This window comes from Dipteris shenzhenensis, chromosome 6, assembly GCF_047967505.1.
Source record: "Dipteris shenzhenensis isolate YYH24624 ecotype China chromosome 6, Dip_SZ_1.0, whole genome shotgun sequence".
NCBI classification, from domain to species: domain Eukaryota; kingdom Viridiplantae; phylum Streptophyta; class Polypodiopsida; order Gleicheniales; family Dipteridaceae; genus Dipteris; species Dipteris shenzhenensis.
In genome coordinates, this window is record NC_141601.1 from 17,762,655 (window position 1) to 17,777,508 (window position 14,854).

At 41.9% G+C, this 14,854-nt stretch overlaps 1 protein-coding gene across 1 annotated transcript in view; it reads right to left on the reverse strand.

Moving 5' to 3' along the window:
- Positions 1–7,651: 7,651 nt before the first annotated feature.
- The window catches only part of EMB3011 (RNA helicase family protein), a 44,508-nt gene continuing 37,305 nt past the window's right edge, over positions 7,652–14,854 (reverse strand). Inside the window, exons 13-16 of the mRNA XM_087375566.1 lie at positions 9,995–10,171; positions 9,787–9,848; positions 9,497–9,649; positions 7,652–9,412 (exon numbers count right to left, since the gene is read on the reverse strand). Of these exons, the coding sequence (XP_087231692.1) occupies positions 7,813–9,412; positions 9,497–9,649; positions 9,787–9,848; positions 9,995–10,171 (1,992 nt within the window). The 3' untranslated portion in view covers positions 7,652–7,812. The remainder of the gene's footprint in view (positions 9,413–9,496; positions 9,650–9,786; positions 9,849–9,994; positions 10,172–14,854) is intronic.

A 14,854-nucleotide genomic window follows, 5' to 3' on the forward strand; every position in this document is an offset into this window, starting at 1 on the left:
ATGTGGGATATGAGGAGCAAGCTTTAAAATGGACATATGATATTCTTCCCAATTCCACTCTTTTTGAAGGGGTTCCTCCTCCATCATTGGAACTAGCATCGTAACCAAACAAAATGAAGAGGAGCAACAGCTAGAAGGTGATATACTTCAGGGCCTTGATGGAGCAAGGCTATTTCAAAACTTTTAGCAAGCCTTTTAATCCTAAATCCACCAATACAATGTGCATGGAGTGGTGCTTTTGTCTTGGCACTAGGGAGTAGCTAGTAGATCAAAAACACCTTTATCACAAGCTTGAAGATCTAAGAAGAGAAAGGAAGGTAGCTAAGCCCAAGGTGACAATGAGTTGCCTCAGCATAGAAAATTTGATCTCCAAGCCAACACAAGAGGTAAACTTGGGCACAAAAGAAAAGCCTCATGCCATAAGGATAGGTCCAAATGCCATAAACCAACTTAAAAAGACAAATCCTTATTCACAAGCTTCAAAGATGTCATTTCATGGAGTTACACCAACTTGAGAGTGTCCCTCTTAGCTCTATCAACACAAGATATCCTTAGTACCTGATGTTAAGATCGTGAAGCAGCAAAAATATAGAGTGAATTCCAACTATGCGAAGTAGGTAAAGGCCAAGCTTAACTAGCTAATAAGAGTGGGGTTCATCTACACAATTGATAAGAGTGATATCCTCTTCCCAATCATGGTGTTCCCAAAGAAAAACGTCAAGCTCTAAGTCTGTGTGGATTACCAAAAGTTGAATGCCTAGACTATACCAAATCCATTCCCCATTCCTTTCACATATAGCATCTAGGTCCAAGTAGTAGGCCATGAAATGTACTTCTTCATGGATGGGTATAGTGGGTATTATCTAATCTCCTTGGGTATGATCTATAGTGGCTATAGTAGGTATGATCTAATCTCCTTGACAGCTGAAGATCAACTGAAGATGACTTTGTCACTAAGTGGGGTGCATACACATGTAATGCCATGCCCCTTGGACTAAGGAACATGCCATCAAATTTTTAAAGATTCATGGTAGAAACATTAAAGTAGTTAACTGAGTTTTTTAAAGATTCATAGTAGAAACATTGAAGGAGTAGTTACCTGAGTTTCTTGCTATTTAATAAGGTGATTTTTATCTTTACATGAAAGAAATGGGTCCTCTCTCTTACCTGAAAAAATTCTTCAAGAAGTGCCATGTAGTAGGAATATCCTCAAATCTAGCCAAGTGTGTCTTCTACATAGGAGCTAGATTTTTGCTTGGCCATGTTGTCTCTAAAGCTAAGATCAAACCTAAGCAATCAAAGATAGAAGTTGTAGAAAAAATGTCAAAACCTAAGAATCGAACCCATCTATGGTCATTCATAAGTTTCATCAGCTTCTATAGGAGGTTTTTCAGAGACTGTTGCTAAACTTGTTATACTACTTTACAAGATCACTAGGAAAGAGGTGTTCCATTAGAATGGGAACTACTTGGCTATGGCATTCCAAGACTGAAAAAACCAAGAAACAACCACACCCATCCTTTGCCAACCAAGATGTGATGTGATTTTTCATAGCATAGCTAGATTATCTAGTCTAGTATCCTCAAGGTATGCTATCAATATCTTCTTGGCATAGCTAGATTATCTAGTCTAGTATCCCGACTGAGTGATCAACCCCCGAATGCAACTATACCACTAAGCAAGAGGCCCTTGGCATGGTCTATAGTGTTCAAAACATTTTGGAAACTCATTGGTTTTATATGTTGATCAATAAGCATTGCTATATTTAATCAACAAAACAACCATCCAAGGAAGACTGATACATTGGATGCTGTTGTTATAGAAATTCAAGTTCAAAATCATACACAAGCCTAAAAATTCTCATGTTAGAGTGGATTATATTTCAAGACTAGACGCACCAGACCATGAAAAGGGAGTCAGTATCAAGTTTCCAAATACTCATCTACTTGCAGCAGTTGATAGCTTGAAAAATGAGTACAGGCACATGCTCCAGTAGTTATCACAAGCGATGTTTCTAGAAGATATGCCTAGAGACAAATGGAGACAACTTGCACTAAAGGCTTGGAGGTATGGTCTAATCAGAGCATGACTCAATTGCCAAGGATTAGATAGTATCTAATATAGATGGGAGCTACCACACAAGCAAGCTATCCTGCTCATGGAGACACATATAGAACTCTCTAGATGGCACTTCAGTGGAGAGATCATAGCTTGGAAAGTACTTCAAGCAAGGATTTGGTCAAGTACTTTACTTAAAGATGCCCTTGCGCAATGCATGGAATTTGTTGTATGTGAAAAAGCGACTCCCACCTTAACATCACATGCCTCTAAACGCAAACTCCCCATGGGAAGCATTTCACTCGTGGGTCTTAGATTTCATGGGACCCTCAAGTAGTATATTCAATATGTATAAAATGAGTCTATCTCCATAACCATAGACCATGTGACCAAGAGGGTGTTAGAAATCGACCAACAGAGGATACGCATAGTGGAAAACTGATAGAATAGCCTAGAAGCTCACAGTGTGTGTGTGTGTGGGAGTGGAATCACAAACTTCTTACCTTAATGTGCATCATAGAGATGTGTCGACTCATCAATAGACAATGAACCAGCCAGATATAGAAGACATCAAAATAATATATTTTTGTCCAAAGCTATGGACACAATACAAAAGAGATAGATCTAGAGTCATGCGCTCCACCTCAAGCATTTGTAGAATTTTCATCTAGAACGATCCTCTCCGAGGGGGATGAAGAAAGTGTATTTACAAAGGGAATCCTTTAGGAGCACCTAAGATAAGATTGTTGTAGTGTTCTACAGTCACAAAGATCTAAGGATCAAGAGAGGGCACTCTGAAGAGGTGCAATATCACCATGATTTCCCAAGATACATATTGCTTTGGATTATTTGGACGTCTTGGATTTCTAGTTCTCAAGAGGTAGAATGAAGGTCAAAGACCTGTGAGGCAATTAGAGGGGGCAGCTTCAATGCCGAGGCATGCAATGCATACTGCATGATGGCTATAAGGGTTAGCATCTTAGGCTTTATGAAGGTTGCAGCATTGAGGTGAGGTCAGTTGTTGTCAGAGATGTTACCTCGACGAGATTTAGTTGTAGAATTAGTCCGCTATCATCATAGCAATCATCATCATCTTTTCAAAAGACTTAGATTGTCGTACATAGCATTGATATACATAACTAAAAGAGAAAGGTTAGCATGTGTTATCTATTTATGAATTGAACTTCAAATATGTAGGGTTGCAAAACAATGATGAAAATTTTAAATCTGAATCTTTGTAAACATAAGGTTGGGGTTAATTACCTCACCATGCCTCTACAAGTGTGACCCCAACAAACTATTAAAAGTATAGAGCACTTCACCTATTCAAGGTCTCATGCTATGATATTAAAGTAGGCTTGCAACAATCATGGAGAATGGAAATATTTGAAAAAGAAAACAATGAAGTGAAAAAACATGAAATTGAGCTTACAATTTTTTGGATAAAATAGACTGGTTAGGTTGATTCAAGGTGTCTATGTGACCTTTCCTTTGCAAACTTGCTAGAAATTCAACACGCTTATGTTTCATCACTAGCTTAAGATGGGGTCACATGCATAAAGGGTTCCTAGGAACCGTTTCACTTAGATCCATGTATAAGGTCCCACATGCATGACCAACCACCCTCGTGTCTTAGCCATTATAAGGCCTTCACCTCAACTTCAACTTTCTATGTGGGATTCATCCACGTTAGCCATGCACCTTGTTGAGAGTTTGTACATCACAATCTAACAAACATTGATCTAAACATTGCTTATGATTTAAGTTTAATGGTATACTTTATTGCTTCTCACTGTAGCTCCCTTCAATATTAGTCGGTATCCTAGCTAGCTTTTAGGGTTTATTGCTAAAGCCTGTGTCCTAAACATTTTTCTCTTCCAATCTTTTGACACGTAAGTTTTTATAAACTCTACATGAGAAATTTGTTCAACTTAGGCATCCAAAAACATGTGTATCTAGTTTCTTTGACCTTTGTTTAGGTATTTGAGCTCTAGCCCTCGGACCATCTCTCGTCTTCCAAGCTGTGTGGCTTGTCTAAGTAGGAATGCTCAAACAAGGAGTACCAACTATAGAACAGATCATGTTCAAGTATAGTCGTGCTTACAAGAGGCCGGCAGCAACACTCATATACCCCACGCCACTTATACTCTGCTTGCTATGTGGGATTCCCACCACGTGGCAAGCAATACAAGCCTTCCCGAGGACATGTGTCCATTTTGTGTTGTTGGTGTGAGATGTTTGCATGTGGGCCAGCGTGTTGCTACTCCACTAAATAGCTATTAGACATTGGGCGACCATCAACAACCTTGATTTCCATCTGTCTTTTTGGTGTATTGGAGATCCAACTTGTCATCCAACTAGCTTGGATGGCAAAGTGATCAACCTTAAAAATTATCTTCGCTTTGGTATCTTCCATATTTTTTGTAGGGAAGGTCATTCAACTGGGAACCTCCTTGATACTTCTCGTCATATTGATGGATTGCGTGATAATTTATTGAGGCAAGGAAGTTAAGACTTGTGCAAATCTTTAGATATTTCAAGATGAAATAGTTTTTCTCATCTTCATCAATCTAGAGGTCCTTTTCATCTTCATCAACCTTGAGGTTAGTAGGATGAGTTGTCCTTCTAGACCTTCAAGGTCACTTTTGTCTCTATATGTGCGTTTGCCATGACAAAAGCTAAAGCTTGTCCAACTAGTTTGCCTTTGCTCTTCGAAGTCCATCCTTGTCTCTTGGGAGGAGATGTGTGAACCTCCCTTGTTCTTTATGCACCTAATACTTCTAGGTTAGTATTTTTGGACCTTTTTCTTTCAACCCTTTTGCACCTAATACTTCTAGGTTAGTATTTTTTTACCTTTTTCTTCCAACCCCAAGAGGTATAGTTAGGGTTTTGCCTTGGTGCACTCTTGCCTATAATGTTCCATCTCGCCAACATTGTAGCAAGTGGCATTGACTTCTTAATTCTCTAGAAGGAGGATGTGATGATAACCCCCATGTTCCTTGCACTATGACCAATTGAACATTCAATTGATCAAATTGAGCACCTAAAAGTTCCATTTCCTACTCAATGGATGATGGTGGTTCAATGTTGGTCACGACTCAACGCTATCAAAGTACTACGCGGAGTGCAAATTTACTCAACTGCCTCTGTATTATTTTTGTTTTCTCGAGCAAGCTCAATGACAAATCACCATTAATAGCCTTCAACCACCCATAGCTTTTAATCTCCAAGGGCAAAGCTCCACAAAATTGCCTCCATTGTTATAGCCTTAGGAGGGGACGTAGTGTAGATCATTGCAAAAAGGGTCCATCCTTCAGCCTAAGCATGACAGCATAGTAGTGGGCACACAATAAAAGACCAACAACTTGATTGCAACACTACCCATGACTTAGCAACCAAGGAAGAGGGGAGTTGTCATCCATCAGCAATCATCTCAAGCTCTCATAGAGCCTGCTGCCCATTCATAGTGCCAATTCATCACGAATATGTTGCAACAGTCTTCCATTCGCATGGCTTCTCCAATGCCAACACTCAACAGAAGCCTCTACTTTGCTCCATAGTTGAGGTAGCTCCCTTGAGCAAGCTCTCCATGTAGATGAACCTTTACTACGGTCCATGGCTTGATCCTCATTGTCCACAAGCTCCTACTCATTGCTAACATCAACAGACATTATCTGATGACGATCATCCGCTTTGCTATCACATCATCAATTGCCAGTCAATTGCCACGTGCCATAAAGACACACGACACATCATTCATCACCCACTTGCTATTACCACATAATATGCCATATACCTACCATACGTCTAAAGACATTTGTGATACTTAGGACCCCTACCATAACACCACCATCCTAATTGTCCTAAGTGATTTGAAGCCAATTTATCCAATTACTTAAACCATATCAAATCCAATTGAGTCAACACTAGTTAGATCTAGTTGGAGTTTTGGGAAAACTCACCTAAGTGATCAAAAGTCTTAAAAACCCATAAGCTTCAACTTGAGAGACTTCCAAGTCATCTAAAAAAGTGGTCCTAGTTGTTTCACACATTCAAAGCCTAATCCATGCAGATAATTTTGATGATACTTGGCACATTTTGTAACATCATTACAAAGGTCAAATTGTGTACCAATTCTAGACACCTTCCCTAAGAAAAGTCACCATAACTTGACCAAACCTCATTAGAATTGAGATTATCCTTTACTACTTTCTTTAGCACATCAAGTCAAACCATTTTTAAGACATCGTTCAGATTTTTGACAAAAATTTAAAAGTAATAATCAAGTGTGCACACTTTATACAATTTGATCTAAAATTAAGCTCCAAGACACCCAACATTATATCAACATCTAGCAATATCAACTTGGAGACTTCGCAAAGCTCAACAATAATAATAAATATCGCATATGGAAGTATAGCATGTAGACCGTCCTTATTCTTCAAGGCATATGGAAATATGTTAGACAATAGACACCTAGACCGAAAATTTGCAAAAGCTAAACTAGATTGGGACAAAGAGGACAAGTATGGACATCACTTACTCAAATACAATGTACAAGATGTAATGTTTGGACAATCAAACACATGACAATAGACACCTAGACCGAAAATTTGCAAAAGCTAAACTAGATTGGGACAAAGAGGACAAGTATGGACATCACTTACTCAAATACAATGTACAAGATGTAATGTTTGGACAATCAAACACATTCAAAGCATCACAAGAAGCATGGGACATGTTTGCCACCCTATATGATTAAAGAACGTGTTTTGTCTCCATCATGGCCAGCTTAGAACTCCTTCCCCATCAGCCTTTGTTTTAACTTTTCACCCCCCTCTCAACTCCCTGAGTAATCAGGTTTTTTATTTTAGAAAACTGTGGGTAAATACTAGGAAGAAAGGGTCTGTACCAAAACATCATGTTCTCTCTAGATGCGAACATAAAAGTCATTGAGCCTTGAGTGAGTGCACATTGGGTAAACTGAAGTATAGTCATCTCTTCTGAATTGGTCGTTTATCCAAGACAAGTTCAGTGGTTCATGGATTTGAGGGGAAAGAGTGGATACACTTAAGAATGGCTTAATGAGGCGCTAGGTGAGCTCAAATGTTGGCCCTCCCCACAAAGCTGCTAAATACATGGTTTTGCAAAAATGGGCCTAATGTCAGGGACTGAGCTCACGATCTTGTTTTTGGCTGGGCCCAGGATGGGGATTGAAATACTAAAGTAGGTAAAGGGAAGCACAAACATGATATGTCTCTTGAGACATGTAGAAAGTCTGTAGACACCACAACTGTTCTTGAATGGTATTCATCTCTACTTGTTATATAGCTCTGGTTGTTAGTGGTTTGGGCAACTTTAGCCTCACCTCTGGGAGCCATTAGGAGGCAAGAATTAGATCATACAGGCTGCATAAATTTCCTGCTCTGCTTTGCAGCTGTCCTCCTAGCAAGGATGTGATTATATGCTGCACTATATAACAAATTTTTAACCATATTGTCTGAATCGAAGCTTTTACTACCCAACCCTCCCCCCCCCACAAAAAAAAATAATAATAACAATAATAACAATGATAATTCAATATTAAGCTGGCTGCTGCACATAGATGGTGATAAGCATTCACTTGTAGACAATGCCTAAATAGTAAATATGTGCCTCAAGAATCTTATAAAATCAAGCTCTTTTTTAAAAAATTGTGGACTTTTGCCATGTGTATCATAAATTACAGTGCAAGTGGTTCGGAGAGCAAGTTTGTTACAGTCCAAACTTCCTCTGTGTCCTTAGAGGAGCACCAGGTTGCCTGATTCCTGGAGTGACTATGGACTGTCTTTGTCTTGCACGAGCTGCATTCTCCTTGTCTTGCTTATGTGCTTCCATTTCTGACTGCCTCTTGCGAAGGTCTTCCATTTCCTGTTCCATTGCTGTTTTCTCTTCTTTCTGCTTTCGGCGCTGCTCGAGCCGTGACGTATTTGAGTCCTTGATTGAGAAGAACATCGGCCCAAGCTCAGCCAACCATTGTGGCTCCACAGCAGTCACGCACTGCATATACTCTTTTGTTGTGAGGACCAGCTCGTGATAAACAATGTAGTCGGGGGTGTATCCAAGCCCATACAGGGCACTGCTTGGATGCAAGTGGCAAGGCATGCCAGTTCTGCAGTTGACATATTCTCCTACACCTTTTAAGCGAGCAGCATTGTGAAAATATGAAGAGCAAACAGCCATTCGCACAACATCCCAATCAGAACCACATGAGGAGAGAGGAATCTTTTGTGTCTTCAGAATATCCATGAGCTGGGATCGCACTTCGCGTGCCTTCCGCAAACCCTTCACATGAAGAAAGTGATCGTTACACCAGTCACCCCGATATTGATTTGACTTCCATTGTTTGTATACATGTAACAAAGTAAGATGATCGCTCTCTGGCACAAAAAACTTCTCTCGAGCTGCATCACTCTCCTCAGCCCTATCTTTGGGCCTGAAGAAGACTGATGGTACCGATAGCATTGATACAATTGTCAAAACCTCATCCAAACATTGGAGCTGGTCACCCATCAGTAACATTTTGGCAAGGGGGGGATCCAGGGGGAATTCAACCATTTTTCTTCCCAGAGAGGCCAGGCCTCCCACGTTATCAAGGGCTCCTAGGACCCACAGCTGATACATTGAGTTTAATATATTGTCCTGTGGTGGAGGATCCATGAAATCAAAATCTAAAAGATTGTCTATGTTCAAAGACTTGAGCAGGAGGACTACATTTCCTAAGTTCGTTCGCTGAATTTCAGGGACAGGGTTTGGCAACATTTCATTTTGATAAGCTGATTCAGTAAAGAGACGATAGCAAGTGCCAGGGCCTGTTCTTCCTGCCCTACCAGCTCGTTGATCGGCAGCTGCCCGGCTCACTGGAAAAACTTGAAGGGCGTCCATTCCCATACGTGGATTGTAAACCTTAAATTTTCCATAGCCAGAATCAATGACATAAAAAATACCGTCAACAGTGAGAGAGGTCTCAGCAATGTTGGTTGCCACGATACACTTCCGAACCCCATCTTCTGCCTTTTGAAAAATTTTGGCCTGTAAATCAGAAGGGAGCTGAGAATAGATAGGCAGTATCAACAGGGGAGCTGCAGAATTTTTGGAACTAGACTCCAGCTGTTGCATGCGCTCTGTTAATGCATAGCAGATGCTTTCTATTTCATCCTGCCCTGTCATAAATATGAGAATATCGCCTTTGCCACATGTCAAATGAATAACCATGGCTTGCTTCACAGCAGCATCAACATAGTCTTCACAGGGAGTCTTGCTGTAAAGAATATTAACAGGAAATGTTCGCCCTGGAATGGTGAAGATTGGGACACTGTACAAATAGAAAAGGAGGTTTTTTTAGGCATCATCCATGCACTTTTAAGTATGACTAAGAGATTGAGGGGGATCAATTTACCTTCCGAAAAACTCCGAGAATTTTTGAGCATTGAGTGTTGCAGAAGTCACGATTAGCTTGAAATCTCTGCGCCGGGCAGCGACTTGTTTCAAGATCCCAAAAAGAACATCTGTACTAAGAGATCTTTCGTGTGCTTCATCCATGATGACTGCACTGTTATATTTACACAGACATCCTTTGTGAGCAGTCTTGAAACAAAAACCCAACTATCAAACCAACTATTTGCAGTATTCACAGCTGCAAGTAAGTTACATTAGCACATGCTGCTTTAATTTTGTTAAATACATTACCTGTATTGATCAAGGTCAGCTTCTCGTAACGTTTCACGCAGAAGAACACCATCTGTCATGTACTGCAAAATAAGGCAGACCACAATACCCCGCGATTAACAGGCCTCAGTTTGTGCAAAATCATCTTTGCCAAAGCAATCAATTCATTATTCTCTATGCATTGAGACTTGGGAGGAATGCATTGACATTGGAAAGGAGCAGAGCTTACTTTTATTATAGTATTTGGTCCAGTCACATCTTCAAAGCGGATGGCATAACCGACCTTGTCACCGAGTTCGCACCTCATTTCTTCACTTACCCTCTTTGCAACACTCATTGCAGCTACACGCCGAGGCTGAGTGCATCCAATCATACCATAGGTTGAAAGCCCATCTTCATGTAGATACTGCAAAAAAAACAGATCAAGACCTTGGATTACAAATGACGAAACTGACCTCACAACATTTTTTTATAGAATTTTAACTCTTTTGTCAGGTTCAAACAGAAAACTACAGCCATGACAATGCAGTTGCACTGCAATAGTTAGCATAACACAAAGCAAGTTCTTCCTAAGTTAAACAAAGTGGATACCTTTTACTAGCACAGACATATGCATGCATTGCCAAACAATGATAAAACTTTGGACAATAAGGACAGAAAGAAACTAATGAAACCATGAAACTGATCATTGTCAAATTCCAATACAATTTCAGGCTCTACACGAGCATTTAATAGTTGCAAGTTTTTTACGATGGCAATCAAATTGACAATAAAGTTATAAGCCTCTCCACAATGAAAATCATGATTCTAATACCTCTTATCCTGGCCCACATACTCCCTCGATCTATTTCATGGATTAGTAAGTCAATATTACTTGTTAATGAAGCAAGAAGAGGTGAAGATTGTCAGATCATACACTGATCTCCATGTGGGTTCTGCAGCCCATCTTGGGAGACTGACATCTTGGAAAGGCCAACCACTATGACAAAAATGCAGTTTCAGAATTACATGCAGCAAATGAAATTAGTCTGGAAATCATGTTTCAGAACAGCTGCTAATCCAGTCCATCTGGTGCCAGCATTCCAATGTTGTCAAAAATTGTGCAGTGTATCACTAAAAATTGTGCAGTGTATCGCTATAGGTTCACATGGGTAGTACCTATTTGGAACTCATCGTATAGCAAAGAAGACTCATTTTACCAAGAGCAATTCCTCTAGTTTCCACCTGGGAGCTTCATTGAGCAACCTCTAGTACATCAGGATTCAACTCACAAAATACAAATATACATAGGGCAATTAAAGGCCCCTTTTCATCATAGTTCCCACGAGTTTCAGAAATGGGGAAACGGAAACGGGCGGGAAAAGGTGTTTCAGAGTTTTGGTCACCAGAAGAAACGGTGGAAACTGACTTTCGGTTTCCAAGGTTTATATATAAATATATAAAATTAATACATATGTCATACAGCAAGGCCTGAGAGGACAACAAGGAGGAGAGGAGAGGGAAAGGGCTGAGGAGAGCAAGGAGAAGAGGGCAAGGGCTGAGGAGAGCAAGGAGGAGAGGAGAGGAGAGGAGAGGTTGGAGAGGAGAGCCAGGGAGGACATGAGAGGGCAAGGGCTGAGGAGACCAAGGAGGAGATGCTGGAGAGGAGAGCAAGGAGGAGGGGCAGTGGGCTGAGAGGGGGGCTGTAGGATGAGAGGAGAGCAAGAGGAGAGGCTGGAGAGGTAGAGCGAAAATTGCCCTACCTGCCCAAAGGCACTGCGCAAAAAGGAAAGGGGGGGGGGGGGCGGACTGCCCTGCCTGAAACGCCATTTCTGGTTTCAGAAACGACGCCGTATCGGCGAGAACCGTTTCGGGTGCCCAAAAACACCGTATCTGGGCACTATGCTTTTCACCATCTCTTCATCTAACCTGATGGCGGGCTGTGCTTCTTGTTGGGGTAAAGGCACATTGCCAACCCTTCATTAAAGATAGGACACCTATGACTGTCTTAAGACAGTCATAGGGTAAAACCTAATCCTAATAAAACTAAAGAGTTTGTGGTGTGGCTCATCACTTCACACCCGCACATTGGAGTCTTCTCTCTCTCTCACTCTCTCCCTCTTGCTCTTCTTCCCCCTTCAGCCCTTTTCAACTGGTATCAGAGCTACCCTTGACCAGCCTACCCACCCCCCTCCGAACGGACATACGTCGAGCGCAATAATGACAGCGCCGTACGGACGTACGGACGGGCATCGAGCGACGGCATTGCATCGCGGGCTCTGGCGCTGGCACGGATCAGGGCGCGGGCGTGGGCGTTGGCATCGAGCAGGGCAAGGGAGCTGACGCGGGTGCAGGCGCGGGCATCTAGAGGGCGCGGGCTGTATAGCAGCTGCTAGCTGCAGCATAGCGGCGCCGCATCACGCCAGCAGCCAGCAGCCAGCAGCTGCATAGCAGCTGCTGCGAGCTACTAAGCCCTTCGGGCGTCACGCAGTCTACTCCAAGGACAACTGTACGGAAGTCCGTACGACGGGCGTCCGTACAGTACGGACGAAGCCACCGTACCTGCAGGGAGCTGCTTCCGATTTTTGCAGCAGGGAGGTATATATTTTTTTGGGATCTGTGTCAGAGGAAACTTCTTTCCTTGGATTTGGCTTTTGCACAGGTACAGCAAGTACGAAAGTACAACAGGTACTTTTTGTCTGGGAAAGAAAGGTGAAAGAGCACTCTGCTCTTCATTCCTCTTGATTAAGGATCATTTTTCAGTTCACAGAACTGTGTTTTCTTGAAAGTACAGCAAGTACCTTCATTTACCTCGTGCTTGAGGAAAAGAGAACCACAGTGTGTGGTTGATTGCACAGTTATTTTGTTCTGGGAAAGTAATGCCTTGATTTTGCAAGAGGACATATGCTTTTACTGGGTTTGAATCTCAGTTTGCAGGTGAGCAGATCATAGGGCTTTTGCCCGGCAGGTGATGCTTTGTATGCCTTGAGGCAGTGTGGTGCCAAAGAGCACACATTTGTCTTGATTTCCGCAGTGTCGAGGTGACATTTTCTTGCAGGTCACATTTCTTGTGCAACACTCAGAGAACCTCAGTTGAGCCACGCTTGGCCAGGGCGCATCGAGTTTACTCGGTCCCTAACTGTCCATCGTTGACAGTGCTCAAAAGGTTCCTCATTGAGTGTTTGTACATTGGGATCTGTGTATGTCATTTCTACACAGGGCAGTATATGCATTACACTGTTGGATAATTTTGTCAGAGAGATTTTCATATTGCATGCTACCTCAGTGTTGAGGTGTTCTTCACTTGGTTCAGGTGTCAGATCAAGGGGCTTTTGCCCAGATTTTGTTTGATAGCACTTGGGTCACCGACATAGATCTTCAGATGCATTTTATCCCCTTGGCAGAAGGGTGATTGCTTGGGATTTATCCCATTTTCTGTTGCAGGTTTTGTGACAGGCTGAAGTGTCATTTTTTTTTGGGTGTTTACCAAGTGGTTTATGCATATTAACTCAGTGCAATACCTCATCTGAGGTGGGAGAAGTGATCAGTACAGCCAGTACAGCAGTGTTTACAGCAGTGTTTGTGCCTTGTCAGCTGATTATGCACTGTTAAGCACTGGTTGAGCAGCTGCAGCAGTCTGAAATTACTGTTTTTTATGCCTCTTTGAGCACGGTACAGTGTGTCAGAAGGTACAGTTTTTGCAGGGACATTTACTGTTTTGCTGCAGATTTTCCTGACAGTAAAAAACAGCACTATTGTGAGTGCTCCTGGCTCTTAATAGAGCAGGCTTTTCTGAGAAATCAGAATTTTTTATTCAGTCTTTTTTTACTTACAGTGAGTCAGATACTTTCCTTATCTGATTTGGCATCAGGGGGAAGTGATTCTTCAATTCTGAACATAAAGAAACTGGAAGGAGCACACAATTATGCATTATGGGCAGAACAGTGCTTGAATGTACTTCTATTAAAGAATATTTCTAAGCCCATAAGGGTGAAGGGTGTCAAGCCATCTGACATGGCAGCTGATGACTGGGAAGAGCTTGATTTGTCCGCAAGGGCAGCTATCATGCTCACTATTTCTGACACTCTTGTGTTCAATGTTCAGGCTGAAAAGACCTCTTATGGTTTATGGCAAAGGCTAGAAGAATTGTATGCCCAAAAGAGCTCAGCCAGTAAGGTTTATTGGTTGAAGAAGCTGGTTGATCTTCGCATGAAGGAAGGTACAGCTATGACCTCACACTTGAGTGAGTTCAATGCCATCTTTACACAGCTGATTGCACAGGGATTGAATCTTGATGAGGAGTTCAAGGCTACTTTCTTGCTGTGTACCCTCCCTGAGAGTTGGGACACTTTCAAGACCACCCTGTCAAATTCGAATGTCACTCTTATTTATGCTGATGTAGAGAGCTCTCTCCTTATGGAGGAGATGAGCAGGAAGAATAATGCGAGCAGCAAGTCTTCAAATGCCTTGCAGGTACAGGATAGAGGCAGAACTCAGCAGAAGGGGAGATCTGCTAGTAAATCCAAATCCCGAAGTCAGTCCCGTGGTAAAAAGGATATTGAATGCTTTTATTGTGGCAAGAAGGGACATGTGAAGTCTAAGTGCTTCAAGTTCATACGGGATCAGAAAGCCAAGAAGGCTGAAACAAAGGATGCAGAAAATGCAAGCAAAGGCAAAGGCAAGGCCAAGGCAGATGACTTGGATGCAATGAATGTTGCAGCAGAGGACAGTGACAGTGACATACATGATGTTTTATGCTCTTCTGCTGTAATAGCACATGCCTTGGTTATTGATGGTCATGACATGCACACCTGGCTCTTGGATTCAGGTGCCTCTTTTCATGTTACTCCTCATAGGGAGTGGTTTACTTCCTACACAGGTACTCATGGAGTTGTTCATCTTGGGAACAACTATGCATGTCAGATTGTAGGGATTGGCAGTATACAGATAGTATTTCCTGATGGACGCATATTCATGCTTGATGGTGTCCGCCATGTGCCGCAAATCAAGAAAAATCTGATTAGCACTGGCTTATTGGATGACAGTGGTTACCACACCACATTTGGGGATTCCAAATGGGTGATTACTGATGGCCAGGCTGTAGTGGCTG